The sequence below is a fragment of the Bison bison genome, unplaced genomic scaffold (genome assembly GCF_000754665.1).
Source record: "Bison bison bison isolate TAMUID 2011002044 unplaced genomic scaffold, Bison_UMD1.0 scf7180017864310, whole genome shotgun sequence".
Taxonomy (NCBI): Eukaryota; Metazoa; Chordata; class Mammalia; order Artiodactyla; family Bovidae; genus Bison; species Bison bison.
In genome coordinates, this window is record NW_011494882.1 from 2,272,130 (window position 1) to 2,289,032 (window position 16,903).

The window sequence follows — 16,903 nt, forward strand, 5'->3', positions numbered from 1 at the left end:
CTGTGGTACATATACACAATGGAATATTACTCAGCCATTAAAAAGAATACATTTGAATCAGTTCTACTGAGGTGGATGAAACTGGAGCCTATTATACAGAGTGAAGTAAGCCAGAAGGAAAAACACCAATACAGTATACTAACGCATATATATGGAATTTAGAAAGATGGTAACCATAACCCTGTGTACGAGACAGCAAAAGAGACACTGATGTATAGAACAGTCTTATGGACTCTGTGGGAGAGGGAGAGGGTGGGAAGATTTGGGAGAATGGCATTGAAACATGTAAAATATCATGTAAGAAACGAGTTGCCAGTCCAGGTTCGATGCAAGATACTGGATGCTTGGGGCTAGTGCACTGGGATGACCCAGAGGGATGGTATGGGGAGGGAGGAGGGAGGAGAGTTCAGGATGCGGAACACATGTATACCTGTGGCGGATTCATTTTGGTATTTGGCAAAACTAATATAATTATGTAAAGTTTAAAAATAAAATTAAAAAAAAAAAAAAAGAGTTAGTGCTGGAAAGCTATGAGAACCCCTATGTCTTATGGAATTCAGGAACACAGTTCCTCCAGATAACTTCTGGATCATCCCCAACCCCTCTGAGCCTGGGCAGGTTATCAGAGAAGCTCCATTCAAAAGCCACTTCTCCCCCCACGCAGCCACACTGACCACAAGTGAATTCACTTATAATAATTAGTAGCACTGACTCAGCATTTCCTATCTGCCAGGCCCTGGGCTTCCTGCGTTATTTCCCTCATATCTTACTGCCATCCTTCCAGGCAGGCAGTATTATTTTTACTTCCCAGTGAGGAAAGTAGGCACAAAAAGCCCAAGCACCTTGCCCAGGTCCCAGTGCTAGTGAGTGGTAAATGGGGACTTGAACCTGGCAGCCTGACTCAAAGGTTCAGGCTCTACCTTGCTATTTCCCTGTACCTTCTAGGACCCTGCCTCCCCCTCCCTTTGTAAGTGGAACCTCTCCTGCCTTAACACTCAGGCTCTGATGGTTCCACTGAAGACTCTGGAGCTGGTCACTCCCTTCCTTTTATATCTAATAAATAACATGAAAGGGATGGGCAGGACTCAAGCCAGAACAGAAAGCAAACAGGAAGATAAAAGCTAAGCCAATATCAAATTAGCAGAGGCTTTTTTTTAAGTAATATCTTCTAAAGTTAAAATAGCCAAACTAAGAAGCATTCACTTTCGCTTTTAAATTGCTTCAAAATATCTGATGGAAAGAGTAATATTTCTACTAGGGATATTTTAGAACTGTGATGCATCAAAGAAAACTAGTTTCTCAAAGAAAAAAGGATTGCTTTGCTTGCTCCAGTCTTTATCAAATCACTGTTAACCTAGAAGTGACGACAAGATTATGTGTCATTTGGCCTGAATGGTTTTTAAAAGGATTTTTACCAAGCTGCCAACATTTAAAAGTCTGTGGTGATTTCACATGTAAAAACCCTTAGATTTCCATCTTTTTTTTGCAAAGGTATAGCCACACTAAGTGCCTCCTGTCTCATGGGCATGCAAACCCTATAGATGGGGCATGTGATCTCTAGTTTACCACAATCTCCACCACTCCACATTGCCTCATAAGAAATCCTCCTCATCACCACGTAGGCCAAGCCTCTAGAGGCACCTGTGTTGATAGGCTCTTCACACAAAGCTATGGGCAGACAAGAGATGGTGTTCTGTCCCCTAGAGCCCTACCTGCTCCACTCCTATGTCCTTCCCGAGTCACTCTCATGTCACCATAGACCCCAGGGATGCTCTTCAGCACCTTCTCCCCACCATGTACCACCCCACCCCCATGCCGCCACATCTACAACTTACCTGCTACTCTGAGTCACTTTGCTGTCTCTTCACAGGCGTCACCGGCACCTCCCCATTGACACTGTCGGTCCCACTAACTGACATCAAACTTCTCCGCTCCTTCTGATTGGACTTGGGTTCCACTTTTGTAACTCTAAACCTGAGCGGGTGGAGCAGGGGGAAGAGGAGATGTGATGGGTTTTGCTTTTCCACTGAACAAGAACCATGAATGAACTAAAAATCCACCTGGAGGATCCCAAAACAAACACAGTCAAAAGTTAGGACAGCAGTGAAAATCACCACATTCACATGTGCACACTACTATATATAATAAAATAACCAACAAGAGCCTCCTATATAGCAGAGGGAACTATACTCAATATTTTGTAACAACCTATAAGGGAAAAGAATCTGAAAAAGAATATATATATGTGTGTGTGTATGTAATAAAAACCAAATCACTGCTGTACACCTGAACATGACATTTTAAATCAACTATACCTCAATCAAAAAAAAAAATTTTTTTTAAAAGAAAAGAAATTCACCATATACAACAGGAGGGACCATCCCACAGAGCAAGGCTCCCCATCCCCGGCCAAACCTCCCAGCTACTGTTCACTCAACGCATCAGAGATTCTGCGACACAGTTTATAGAGCATGTGCAAACGCACTAAGAAACAAGGGCACTCAAATATGAAACAGCCTCAGAGCTGTGGTTTCTAACAAGGACCTGAGCATTTACATCAGTTGTTTTAACCACAGAGACTGGATAAAAGCCTGATTAGTATGTACATCAGATGTTCACTAGGCAGTTGCCTTCCTCAAAATTTTCCCGGCAGAATGTCTATCTCTACACACAGGCACGCATACACACACATGGCCCCAGTCACACGTTTAACCAGAATCAGTCAGAGGCAGGGTTTTTGTGTATGCTTGGGTTTTGTCTGTTTTGTTTTTTTTTTTTTTTAAAGCAAATTTGGGCTTTCATTAAGAGTTAAGGAATTTGAGAGAAATTTTTCTCAAGAATTAAAAGAGAAGGAAAATTTATTCAACTGGAATACTTTTCTCATCTATCACCATCAATACCCTTAAGTCTTTTCTAAGTCTCTAGTCCTGGTCTTCATTTCCCTCATAACCATCTAAAATAAATTCTCCTTCTTTGTCCAAAATGAGCTCACTGACCAGAATGGGGAGGGAGATGCTGCAGAAGTGAAGGGAGGATGAGGAAAAAAGCTGTCACCACAAACCTAGGTAGTCAAGCTCTAAGACTCTCTTGAAGCAACATATGCTGAAACACAGCCTGTGCTCATTCAACATTCATAGTATTTATTCTGTTAATACCTCCAAGACACAGAGTTGGATGTGGGGCACTTTTTTTTATTGGAGTATAATTACTTTACAGTGTTTGTGCTAGGATCTGGGGCATTTAAAAAAGCCATGTTGAATCCGAGTAGAAAGTTTCAGCAGATTTTTTTTTAAAGCAAACAAAATACACTTTGTCCAAACAACTTGCAGGTTCTCACCCCACTCTACATTCATAAGTTCCCATGACTCTGTTCTGAATAAAACAGCATGGTCACGAGTTGCACTGTTTTGCTATAAGTGGCAAAGAGCCATGCAGTCTTCTCTTTGTTGCCTGTGCAACACATGGTAAAACTCAGTGAAATTCAAATAATAAATAATAATAACAGATACCAATTCCTTATTTCTAATTTTTATTTTATATTGTAGCATAGCTGATTAACAATGTTGTGTTAGTTTCAGGTGTACAGCAGAGTGGTTCCGTTATACATACACATGTGTCCATTCTTCAAACTCTTTTCCCACTTGGGTTACTACATATTACTAAGCAGAGTTCCCCATGCTGTGCAGTAGGTCCTTCTGTGCCAACAATTCTTGAGTGTATAATAATCGACAAAAACTGAATTAAGATCTTTGCATGAGTCACCTTATTTAGTCTTCACAGCCACCCAGTGAGGTGTCATTCCCATTTTATAGAGGGGGATACTGAGGCACAGAGAGAAGGAACAGTTTGTAGTGGTGCCAGGACTCAAATGAGGGCAATTTGGTGAGTCTAGGCTACTCTTCCTAGAGTTATCAGCAGAGAAGCAGGACCATATAGGCAGCACTGTCAGAGTTTGCTCAGGGCTTCCCCCGTCTGGCTCCAGCATGCTTACTCTCCACCACTACTCTCTACTGCCTTCACCCAAGCAGCATTAGCCATGCAGTTCCTGTGGGACTCTCAAAATCAACCAAAAATGCTGTGTGTGTGTGTGCTTAGTCACTTAGTCATGTCTGATTCTTTGCGACCCTGTCGATTGCAGCCCGCCAGGCTCCTCTGTCCATGGGGATTCTACAGGCAAGAATACTGGAGCAGGTTGCCATGCCCTCCTCCAGGGCATCTTCCCAGCCCAGGGGTCAAATCCAGGTCTCCCGCATTACGGGCAGATTCTTTACCTTCTGAGCCACCAGGGAAGCTCACTACGTAACATCAAATTACTACCCTGGTTGTTCAGACCGTAAAGAAACTGCCTGCAATTCGGGAGACCTGCATTCCCTCCCTGGGTCAGGAAGATCCCCTGGAGAAGGGAATGGCAATCCACTCCAGTATTCTTGCCTGGGAAATCCCATGGACAGAGGCACATGACGGGCTGTAGTCCATGAGGTCACAAAGAGTCAAACACAACTACGTGACTAACACACACACATCATCAAATTGATTCACCACCCCCAAAGACCTCCGCATCACATGTAGGTCACCAGCAAATGGAAGTTTCAGACTGGGGAAGCAGGGCACAGAGGAGGCGGACTAAAGAAAGCAGTCCCAGGAACCCACATGATCTTACACGGCAGACACTGGACCAGCTCCTTCTCTTTCCTTCTTCCCAGCACAGGGCTGGATGACATTTCCTACCCCCCTGGGCATTAGGTGTGGCTGAGTGATTGAATGCCATCCAGAGGAATGTGAGCAAGAATGAAATGTGCCACTTCAGGCCCATCCCATTAAAACCTTTTGTGAACAATCCTCCGAGGACTTTCTCCTGCTAGCAAACCTGGCAGAGGCACAAGACGGAAAGGACCTGGGGCTGTGGATGACTGCTCCAAGAGCCACCACCAACCTGGTCTCCACGAGTGACATGAACTGCTGTAGAGAGTGGAGATTCTTTATTAGAGAAAGTGTGATGCTGTCACTTGACCAGGCCAAGGGCTGCACAGAGAGCTGATAAAACATTAGTTCTGGGTGTGTCTGAGGGCATTTGCAGAAGGCTTTTGCAGAAGATAATAGCATTTGAATTGGTGGATTGAGTAAAGATCATCTTCCCCGATGCAAATAAGAATCATCCAAACCCTCAAAGGCCTGAATACAACAAAATGGCAGAGGAAGACTGAATTTGCTGTTTTTCCTTGAGCTGACACCTCACTCTTCTTTTGCCATCAGACATGAGCATTCCGGGTTCCTAGGCCTTCAGACTGGTGCCAGGACTAACACCATTGGCTTGCCTGGTTCTCAGACCTTTGGGCTTGGACTGAATTACCACCAGCTCTTCTGGTTCTCCAGATTGCAGACAGAAGGTCGTGGGGCTTCTTGGCCTCCGTGATCATGTGAGCTAATTCCCATAATAAATCTCTTCTCATACGTATGTATGTGTGTGTGCATATATATAATATGGTGGAGGTGGTTTAGTCGCTAAAGTCATGTTCAACTCTTGGCAACACCATGGATTATAGCCTGCCAGACTCCTCTACCCATGGGATTTCCCAGGCAAGAATACTGGAGTGGGTTGCCATTTCCTCCTCCAGGGGATCTTTCTGATCCAGTAATCAAACCCACATCTCCTACACTGGCAGGCAGATTCTTTACCTGAGCCATCAGGAAGCATAATATAGAATCTTATTGATTGTGTATATATATGCATGCACGCTCAGTTGCTTCAGTTGTGTCCAACTCTTTGCAACCCTATGGACTGTAGCCTGCCAGGCTCCCCTGTCTGTGGGATTCTCCAGGCAAGAATACTGGAGTAGGTTGCCCTGCCCTGAGCCAGGGGACTTTCCCGACCCAGGGATTGAACCCATGTCTCTTAAATCTCCTGCATTGGCAAGTGGGTTCTTTACCACTAGCGCCACTCTGGGAAGCGCACACACACACACACAATACATACAGAATCTTACTGATTCCTGGAAAATCCTAATACAGCAAGTAATTAATTTATTGCCCTAATCAATACATCTCACATCTGATCTCACAATAACCACCTCTTAGAATTCTTCTTCTGTTGGAAAAATGCAGGACTCAAGACTAGAAAATATCAAAGAAGCCAAGAGACAGGACCAAGCCAGGCTCAGGAGAATACACGCTACGTTTAATAGGTGTACAAATCCACACGGCAGAGCAACCATGTCACACAAACCCCAAGCATCCCAGGACTCACCTGCCCACAGAGAGGACGGTGACCTCTCCTTGGCGCCTCGGGCGGCCCTCTTTGGACTTGTTGGTGGGTTTTATGAAGTGCCACCGCTTGTGCCTACACCGATGACACACGTCCCGCTCGACAGGACCCCCTACTGTGTGCAGATGGTGGCCGCAGATATGCTTCCCTGGGGTGACCCCTGGTGACAAGGGCCCGGGGCTCACCGGCGGGCTCCCAGGAGTGCTGGGCGTCACTGGGCTAAGATAGGAAGAAAAAAAGGAAGAGGTTACTTAAAAGAAATAGCTACACCATTTGCTCCCTCTGCAATGAAAGAAGTTTAAATCAAAAGGAAAAATACCTCTTCCAATTATACAAATGGGCTTTGTGGACTGATCTCAGGCAGCAGGTACTCAGCTTTTGAGACTATACAATGACAGCTCATTGTGAACAGTAATGATGTGATTTATCACTTCTAGTTAACTGGTTGGAAATAAACCACTGCTTTTAATGACGATGCACTGCTTATCTTTGAAGTACAAGGTTTCTTTTCTTGTATGGCTGATCTCCCTTCTCATACAATCTAATTTCATGCAAACTAATTTCTCATACTTACCCAAATGCCTCCTAGATCTCTAAGCAAAGAAAGGCCCTGAATATATATACACTGGAGGAAAGAAAAACTTAAATTCCAATCCAATCATTAGATGACTTAGGAAGGAATATTTGATCCAGTCTGACTATTGGGTCAAAGGAAGAAGGCTTTTAGGCCAAGATATCAAAAGTGACGCTCAAAAGAGACGTTGATAATAATAATAATAAAAACCTAACAGCATTCTAAGCATTCGATCTTTACAAAACCTCTAAATCGGAATTATTTATAAAACAAGGACACTGAGCCTCAGAGCAGTTAAGCAACTTGCTCAAAGTCACACAGTGATGGCTCTGAGATCCAAATCTAGAAAGACTAAATCTGAAACCATGATCTTAACCATCATGCTACAGTGCTTCAGAAACAGGGGAGACTACTTTGACAACCTAGAAGAAACCCAGCCAGGCCATCCAAAGTATAAAAAGCACAAGTCTAAAGGTTAGATGCTGGCTGCTTTCAAAAGGCATGTTTCAGGCTTCTGGTCCTCTAGAAAAGGAGGAGTTAAGACAGGACAGGGCTGGCCTGACCAGGAATCTGCACTCTGATGTGGAATAGGTGGGTGTGAGTGTGGGTGTGGGCCAGTCAGCATGTCACAGCAGAGCCTGACGCCTGAGACCAGGCCAAGAGTCCCAAAGGCACATGGAGGTCTCATGATATATCAACCAGCCTTCATGCTACAGATAACCAGCCCACTTGTCCACTTCAAAAGGAGCACGCATAATTGAAGAGAAAGTCTCAAAGACCCCAAACAGCCAAAAGTTTCCTGGCTTTCGTTAAGGATACTTTTTACATTGTTAAAATAAAAACACACAGCTGCAGCTTTCTGGGGTAAAACAATGTTAATATCACATATTAGGAGGTTGAATTGTAAGTTTAACAACATTCATTCAAGAAACATTTATCAAAAGAAAAAAAAATGAAACAATTATCTATATGTGCTGTGCACAAAATCCAATGATGGGGACTTTAGGATGCTCTAAGATGACTGAGGTGACATGGTCCTTAGATGAGGAACCTGTGGTCAGGGCTGGAATGTGGGGGGACCCACAGCCCATGAGTCTCCATGAACTACACCACCAGGGCTCCCAACACTGGCCCTCCTGAACTGAGTCACCTCACTGAAACGCGGGTCTAACGTGGCCAGTTTCACAAACATGTATGAAACAGCTAAGATGTGCTGTGTGCACAACCTACAGAGTAAGCAGAAAAAGGTCCAAACCCCTTGCGGAAAAAGGTTCAAACCCCTGGCGAGGTCACTCAGACCCAATTTGCTTCCTTGGTCCTTCTTGCTTCTGTCCACAGCACATCCTCAGGCCACCCTAGACTGAAACTTCCCAGGGCATCCCACACTTTCACTCTCCTGGGCCTTTTGTCCTGAGCTTTGTCTCCCCACAAGCTTCCCCTACTTCTTGTTTCTACTCCCCATTAGACTGCATCCTCCTTGGCAAGGATGTATGAAGGCCCAGCTCCAGCATCATGCCCAGCACACAGCAGGCACTCAATAAATGCTCTCTGAAGCATGAAAGACTACACAGAAATATAGTTGCCTGTGATTATGACCAACTGTGAAGCTCAACAACCATAATCAAAAACAAACATCCATACCCTAATACAAAAATAGAACTTAGCTGCTGCTGCTGCTGCTGCTAAGTCAGTCGTGTCCGACTCTGTGTGACCCCATGGACAGCAGCCCACCAGGCTCCCCCGTCCCTGGGATTCTCCAGGCAAGAACATTGGAGTGAGGTGCCATTGCCTTCTCCAATAGAACTTAGCAGGTGCTCCCAAACCAGCCCAGTTTTTCATTTAAGCATAACTAATTGTTCATGGAGGTCTTCAGTGCCCGAGATAGTCTGTATTTCTTATGATGTTCCAGTTAGGTTGGTATGGCGGTTACCCTCAGTTTATAGATAATGGAATTTGAGCTCAGAGTGGTCAGTTAACTTACCCGAGAAGAGGGGAGCCATAAGTGGCACAGGGAAGACAATTCAGGTGCCCAGTTCCAGGGCTTCCTCCTCCCATCATGGTTCACTAACCCAGCAGTTCTCAACCAGGGGCGACTTCACCCCCAGGGGACACGGACAATGTCAGGAGACATTGTGGGATGTCACACCGCAGGAGAAAGGGACCATGGCATCCATGCACTGGAGGTCAGGAATGCTGTTAAACTTCCTACAAGGCAAAGGACAGTTCCCCACAGCAAAGAATTCTCTGGCTCACGTGTCAATAAGGACAAAGTAGAGAAACCTGCTCCAGCAGATAATTGAAAACAAAAGCCTCATAAAGTCAGGGGGAAAGCACTCACCTTTCAGGATCACACACGCTGTTATCTTCTACCATTGCTGCTAAAATGTCAACATTTGCTAAAAAAAAAAAAAAAAAATTAAAATGGAATGAATTAGATGAGTGATCATAGAATTAGCATATCAGAAAAACTGGTGGAAAAACACCTAATTGAATTTCTTCAATTCACAGATGAGGCCTTGGGGCCCTGGAGAAGGCAGGGCCTTTCCCAAGGAAAGTCCAGATATGGCTCCATCTGCAGATAATTTTCAACTCACAGGAAGCTAGTGAGAGTGACAGAGGATCTATGCAAGGGAAAGTAGATCTACCACAAAGCTCTGCTTCCTATACATCATCAGCAATATAACACAGAAATTTCTTTCTCCTCTTCTCAAACCAAAGGGAAACTCAATTTAACTCACTCTGCTAAATATGTCATGAAATGCATGACCCGAGACCTATATTCTAATAACTTACATGTGTTCAAATAATTAGCCCTAAATTCTGGATACCCCATGTAATATCAAGTCTATGGGCTTCCCCGATGGCTCAGTGGTAAATAATCCGCCTGCAGCACACACAAGAGACTCAGGTTTGATCCCTGGGTCAGGAAGATCTCCTGGAGGAGGAAATGGCAACCCACTCCAGTACTCTTACCTGGAAAAACCCAAGGATGGAGGAGCTTGTGGGGCTATAGTTCATGGGGTCGCAAAGAGTCTGATCTTTGGACATGCCTGATCAGAGCACAGTAACAGCATCAAGTCTATCCCACACAGCACTGGGGATGAGAAAGGGTTAGTTTTTCAGGTGGGCCATTTGGTTAAGCTCTGCTTAAGGACCATACAAGACCTTAACTCTAGCCAGGTATCTTAAAATTTCAAATGCTGGTCAGGGTCAGATGCATGAGTGCTAAGTCACTTCAGTTGTGTCCGACTCTGTGCAACCCTATGGACTGTAGTCTGCCAGGCTCCTCTGTCTGTGGGGATTATCCAGGCAATAATACTAGGGAGGTGTTGTGCCCTCCTCCAGGGAATCTTCCTGACCCAGGACTGAACCCCAGGTTTCTTATATCTCCTGCATTGGGAGGCAGGTCCTTTATCACTAGGGCTTACATAGGAAGTTCACTGGTTACACACATCAGTTATCTAATATGGACTGAGTTAAATTAGACTTCTAATGTTAATTTTAAAAAAAAAATCCAAATTTGTAGGTGGAACCTAGGCTGTCAACTAAAGCAAACTGAATCTCAGCTTCTTGGGCGCCCACCCTGCCACCGTACACAGACACACATGTTACTTCATTTTTTGTAGGGTGTCAAGTCTTAAGAATAAAAGATGGAACTGAATGGTCAAGTTCCTCTTGGGTATCTCCTGGCAAGGCCAGATGTTGTGACTGACTCCTGACCCCTTTCCATTGATTTTTTAAAAAATGTTTATTTATTTTTGGCTATGCTGGGTCTTCGTTGCTCCCTGGGCTTTTTCTCTAGTTGTGGCAAGCGGGGGCCACTGTCTAGTTGCAGTGCACGGGCTTCTCGCCGCAGTGGGTTCTCTTGTGCAGCACAGGCTCCAGGCACATGGGCTCCAGTAGTTGTAGCTCCCAGTCTCTAGTGCACAGGCTTGTAGTTGTGGCGCACCGGCTTAGCTGCTCCATGGCATGTGGGATCTTCCCGGATCAGGGATCAAACCCATGTCTCCTGCATTGGCAGGCAGACTCTTTAACACTGAGCCACCAGGGGAACCTCTCCATTGATTTTTAAAGTGCTGTTCTCAATACTAACCACAACAAGTTCTCTAGACATAAAACAATTTTTTAAAAAGTCACTATTTACCATGTGAGCTAACACCAACATTTAATATTCAACAATCTCGAAATTCCAAGAGAAGGAAAATTAACTCCAGTTTCAACACTGCTGCTTTTAAGTCAACAGCTAAAGATGGATCTAGTGTTCTGCAACTTTTTTTCATGACTGCTCCACCCAGAAGCTTTTTTTTTCCGACATTTTTTCCTAATTCATCCTCCCATAAAACTATAATACTGAAGATAAACAATTGTTTATGTATTATATGCATATCTGTGTTTTACATATAAAATAGTAAGGGATTTTTTGCCCCAAAATCCAATATTATCCCCTTCACAACCCTTGCAAATGCATAGAATTTTTGAAGAAATACTAATGGAACACACCATCATTTTCAAAAAGAAATAATTTCTTTGCCTTTCATGACTATCTGTGAAAATGCACAAATACATTTCCAAATATAAGTTTTGATATAAAAAGACTCATCATTACAAAAAAAAGCACTGAAATGGATCAGTAGTGCCTTCTCCCACAGGACAAAAAAAGGCATGTTACCCTCTAAGTCAAATTTAAATATAATTTAATTATTTCCCTTGAACTAATACTAAGAATTCCAAAAAACATTTTCTTTCAGATAAAGTGTTTAGGGAACACACAATAATTTGCCAGCTGACATTTATATTATGCTGCTGCTGCTGCTGCTGCTAAGTTGCTTCAGTCATGTCCGACTCTGTGCGACCCCATGAACTGTAGCCCACCAGGCTCCTGCATCCATGGGATTTTCCAGGCAAGAGTACTGGAGTGGGGTGCCATTGCCTTCTCCGTTATATTAGGCTATCTTTTACTAAACTTCAAAACTATTAACAAAAAGGGGGGGAAATAACAACCAAAGAAAGAAATGGAAACAAAGATAACACTAATAGCATTCACTTATAAAGATGAGCTTTTCAAAAAGTTTATATAGTTACCTGAGAAAATTAATCACCTGCAAAATGATGACCTCTGTTAGAAACATCAAATTATAAAATGCTCCCAGGAAGATAATTAAAATATATTAAAAGCATTACTTTTTTTTAGGCTTGTGTTGTATCTCATATATTCACGTATCCCTGTACTTCACCCTTATTTCTTAGAAACAATAGTAAACAACCCCTTTGTTTGCTGTGAGCAATGATTTAAGAGTAGGCTCAAGTTTTTATGCAAATAACATGCATACTCATGTAGGACCAACACATGCACACACGCACTCATGTAGACCCTTGTCTCTAGGCTTTCACCCAGTCTATACCAGGGTGTAAATCTCAGTGAACTATCCCTTGGGAACCTTTTTGGTTTCCTGTGATGAGAAAACCCTAACGTAACACCACCATTAGCACATAAACACATGCTTTAATTTGGTTATAAAATTACTATAAAAGAGCAAAATCCAATTAAGTTCTATTAAATATACATCTCTTTGTGATTACTCATAACTCCAATAAGCTCCAAGAGACAGTTTTCCCCACACTTTTTTAAAAAAAATTTATTTATTTGGCTGCACCAGGATCTTTGTTGCATCTTGTGGGAATCTTTCTTTATGTTGCACAGGCTCAGTAGTTGTGGCAGAGGGGCTTGGTTGCTCCGCAGCATGAAGGATCTTAGCTCCCTGATCAGGGATCCAACCTGTATCCTCCCCATTGCAAGGCTAATTCTTGACCACCGGACCACCAGGGAAGTCCCCTCCCCTAAACTTGTCAACATTCTGTCCAACTATACTTCCTTTCATGGGTGTCCAAAGGATGGGAGGAGTCAGTTACAGGGCAAGCAAAACCTGTCAAGAACAGGGAAAATTTTCTAGTGAGCAGTCATTTCCAAATACTGCTTCCTCTCTTCTTTCCTGAACTTCTGCCTGATAATATGCATAGAGTAGTCAAAATCAGCCCTGTTTTCTCTCCCACCATTATTCTCTTTAAAGTTTTCCCTTACATTCAAGGCAAGAACCTGGTATGTGCCAGCCACTGTCAAAAAGCTTTGTAGACCTTCCGTGTCGGATTCACTCTAATAGCAGGCAGAATTATCATCCCCATTTTACAGATAGACACTGAGGCCTAAAGACTGTACTGACTGTCCAGAATCCCACAGCTAGAAACAGACCTAGATACAAAAACCTGGTCTATCTGACTCTAGGGTGGGTGCATTTCACCCCAACCAACTCCTCCCTACTCCTTCTGAGTCTCCACCCAAATGATGATGGTTTAACAGTTCACAGGATGTTTGCATAATTATTATGGCAAGTTTCAGGGATCTACTCAGTAATGATGGTAGTTTATGAAGAAACCCTTTTAGCCATCACACAAATTGAGTGCCAAGATGAGAATTTCACCAAGGGACCCCTCTCTTCTGCCCAATGTAAATAACCATAATCCGGGGTGCTTGGACAGTAATCACAATACTGACAGGTGCTGCTATTTTCAGACAGTGTCTGGCCCTGGCAGAGAAGCCCAGCTGGAGAGTTGCAGGTACTTTCCAAACTTCCGCAGTGATCACCCAAATGCTCTTCAGTCCTGCTCTATTTAGAAAGGATTACAGACTAGTGGGAAAATAATCAGTGTGCAGTTTAGCCAATAAATTCATCCTACAAGAGATATTTGTCTAAACGAAATGTGATTTGCAACATCCAAGACATGATAGGTTTAAACCATAAATAAGAATGTCACCATAAGTACTGGTGAAGTATTACCCCCTTAGCCAAATTAAAAATGCAAAGCAGAAGATGAGTCATATATCAGGACTGAAAGTGTTTTAAAATATGTAAAATAGGCAAAGAAAACCTAAATAAACATGAGAAAAGGGTAATGGTTTGTACTCAATTTTATTCACTTTTTTCTTCAATGTTTAAAGAAAAATTATGTTATAGTGTGCTATTTTTTAAAAATATAAAGTTAATTAACCTCAACATGGAGATCTAAATGGATATTAAGTTCAGAGTCTGTTAATGACAAAAAAAAGAAAAATACATTCTGTTCTACAGAGAATTTAAGTCTCCAAGGCAAACTAATAAAACTAGGTTATGAACTGTTAAGAGCCCCAGGTACCTATTTAATCCTCCAGCTGTGGTTTTGGCACGGGCTGGAAGCTAGAGAGGTCACTGTGTGTGAGGACCCAGTGAAATCAGATGTCTCCTGGTGGCCAAGGAGAACCAAGGCCACCTAAGGATGAGGTCACAGGAGAAATCAGAGGTGACAGACGAAGGCCCTTACAGGGAGAAGAGTGAAGAATAAGAAAGACAGAAGGCAAAGAACTGGGGAGCGGAGGAGAAAGAATGAAATCAGTGCTTTGATTACTCCACTGGTAATCAAGGCAGCAGAAACTAAAAAGCTACTTTCCAAAAGGAAAAGGACATAATTAAAAAAGAAAAGAGGAGTCCTAGAGTCTGTGAGTGTGGGAGTGAGGAAATTATATAGTCTGTTTCCTTCAGGGGCCCACAGGTTTCACCTCGGCTGTAATAGGAGAAAAGAGCCCACTGCTGGCACCATCCTGCCACAGGCCAGCTTGATGACCCTTAGGTGACTTTCTTACCCTCTGGGCCCCTGTTTCCTCATCTGCAAAATGGGGTGGTAACACGGCTGACTTCATAAGGTAGTTTGGATAATTTAATGCACTAATATTTAGAGTTCTATAAAATGCCCCAGCTGTATATGTTATCTCTTTGAAAGGAGGAAGTTTATCGTTCATCTTTCCTGACACCAGGAAGAAGCAGTGACAGTACACAGGTATGGACTCTGATGTCAGAGGCTAGAGTTCAAATCTCAACTCTGCTACTTGCAGCAGGGTGACACTGGCAAGTCAGTTATGTGCTGTAGACCTCGGTTTCTCAACAATAAATTGGAAATGATATATCTGAATCATAGGGCTCCCAGAAAACCCTTAGAACAGGCCTGGCAGTTAGCAAGCATTCAGTGCCAAATATGAAGTTATACAAGAGAACTTTAGCCCCCAGCAAAGTGTTCACAGCTGACACTTCACACCACTCACCTCTCAGTAACCCCTCATGCAGCACTCACTCACTCAGCAGCTGCTTCAGCTCTCAGAAGCCCAGATCCCACAGGTCTCCAAGCTTCCAAAAGCCATGAAGGCAGTTTCTTTCTCTTTTTTTTTCCCCCCAACTTTTTATTTTGTATTGGAGTGAGTGATAATCACTCAGTCTTGTCCGACTCTGCGACCTCATGGAATGTAGCGCACCAGGCTCCTCTGTACATGGAATGCTCCAGGCAAGAATACTGGAATGGGTTGTCATTTCCTTCTCCAGGGGATCTTTCTGACCCAGGGATAGAACCCAGGTGTCCTGCATCGCAGGCGGATTCTTTACCATCTGAGCCACCGGGGAAGCTGTATTGGAGAATAGCTCTTTAACCAAGTCGTGATGGTTTCACGCAGACAGGAAAGGGACTCAACCATACATATACATGTACATGAAGGCAGTTTCGACTGTGCAAGACCCAGGAGAAATGAAGGGCCATCCACACCTTACTCGGTGCACTTCTGTAATGGCTGGAGCTTTTACGCCAAGAACAAATTTCTGTACTTCTTATGCAAATTAAAATCCACTTCTTTATGCAAAAGAAATATGCACCACTGAGTCCTCAAGAATAGCATCACCAACTACTGCTCCCTGAAGGAAAAGTGAAAAAAAGTGAAAGTGAAAGTCGCTCAGTAATGTCCAACTCTGCGACCCCATGCACTATACAGTTCATGGAATCCTCTAGACTAGAATACTGGAGTAGGTAGCCTTTCCCTTCTCCAGGGGATCTTCCCAACCCAGGGATCAAACCCAGGTCTCCTGCATTGCAGGCGGATTCTTTACCAGCTGAGCCACAAGATCTGTTTTATCTGTTTTATAAAACAGATATTGAATCCAATTGATCACTGTCTTTTTTGTTATTTTAAACATCATCCTATTAAGTTAGATCATCTGGTTTTCAATCCTGGAGAAACTGAAAGCGACAAACTAGAAGAGAGGCAAGGCAATGCTGAGTAGATGCAAGAGGCCCATGCAGGGCGGCACCACTCCCTAACCACGTGACCAACCACTTGGAGTCTTCCTTTCTTCATCTGTAAAGTGGGTATAATAATATCAACTCCAGAAGAATACTGTGAGGATTAAATGATATTATGCACATGAAGCACCTAGATCAATGCCAATATGTAAAGTCCACTCTAAAGAAAAAGGAAAAGTATGCTGAACCATATGAAGTTGCTGCTTCTCTAGGTCAGAAGCACTGACTGCAGCCTGGGCCAGGCAGGCGCTGTGGTTAATAGTGAGGCTATGGGGACACAGGATCCCAGGGAGGGGCTTGGAACAGAAGGCAGGTATTTACTGAGCAGCATGGAGGGATTTCAACTTTCAGACAAAGGGCTCAGCTGCGTCAGTGCATGCAGCTTGAGACAGTGTTTACCAGGGCCCAGAGAGCGCCCAAGGAAAACATTTTGTTTTACATTCTCATGAGAATTCAAAGCATAGGGCTATTGGATATGTTGGCTGAAAAAACTGTGACCTAAAAGTTATGCACAACCTAAAAGTTGAAAGTTATGTTTTATTCAGTAGACAAATCTGAGGACTTAAGCTCAGGAGGCAAGACTCTCAGATAACTCTGAGAGACTGCTATGGAAAGACAAAGGAGGGAGCCAAGATATACAAGAATTTTTGCAATAAAGATCAGGTAGTCAGAACGTCACTGTTACTGTTAATAAAAGAAAACCAGACATCCCAAGTCAAGGAATTCAGCGCTTTTCCATGTATGGGAAGATGTAAGAGTCTGGGCTCACTGAAAGCATTCCTTTGATGTGCACCTCAGCTATCTGGGGCCAGCATCCAGTGTTTTCACAGCCTGAGTTTCCTCAGGACTCATAGTCGGGGAGAGGCTGTAGTCTGATGGCTGCTGGATGGCAGGCATTCTCTCCCTCTTGGGTTCCC

General features: G+C 43.5%; 1 protein-coding gene across 2 annotated transcripts in view; it reads right to left on the reverse strand.

Moving 5' to 3' along the window:
- Window positions 1-16,903, reverse strand: part of RELL1 (RELT-like 1) — an 80,181-nt gene that overhangs the window by 16,958 nt on the left and 46,320 nt on the right. For both annotated transcript variants that reach the window (XM_010852413.1, XM_010852414.1), the window contains exons 4-6: window positions 9,175-9,232; window positions 6,245-6,481; window positions 1,836-1,974 (exon numbers count right to left, since the gene is read on the reverse strand). In XM_010852413.1, the coding sequence (XP_010850715.1) occupies window positions 1,839-1,974; window positions 6,245-6,481; window positions 9,175-9,232 (431 nt within the window). In that variant the 3' untranslated portion in view covers window positions 1,836-1,838. The remainder of the gene's footprint in view (window positions 1-1,835; window positions 1,975-6,244; window positions 6,482-9,174; window positions 9,233-16,903) is intronic.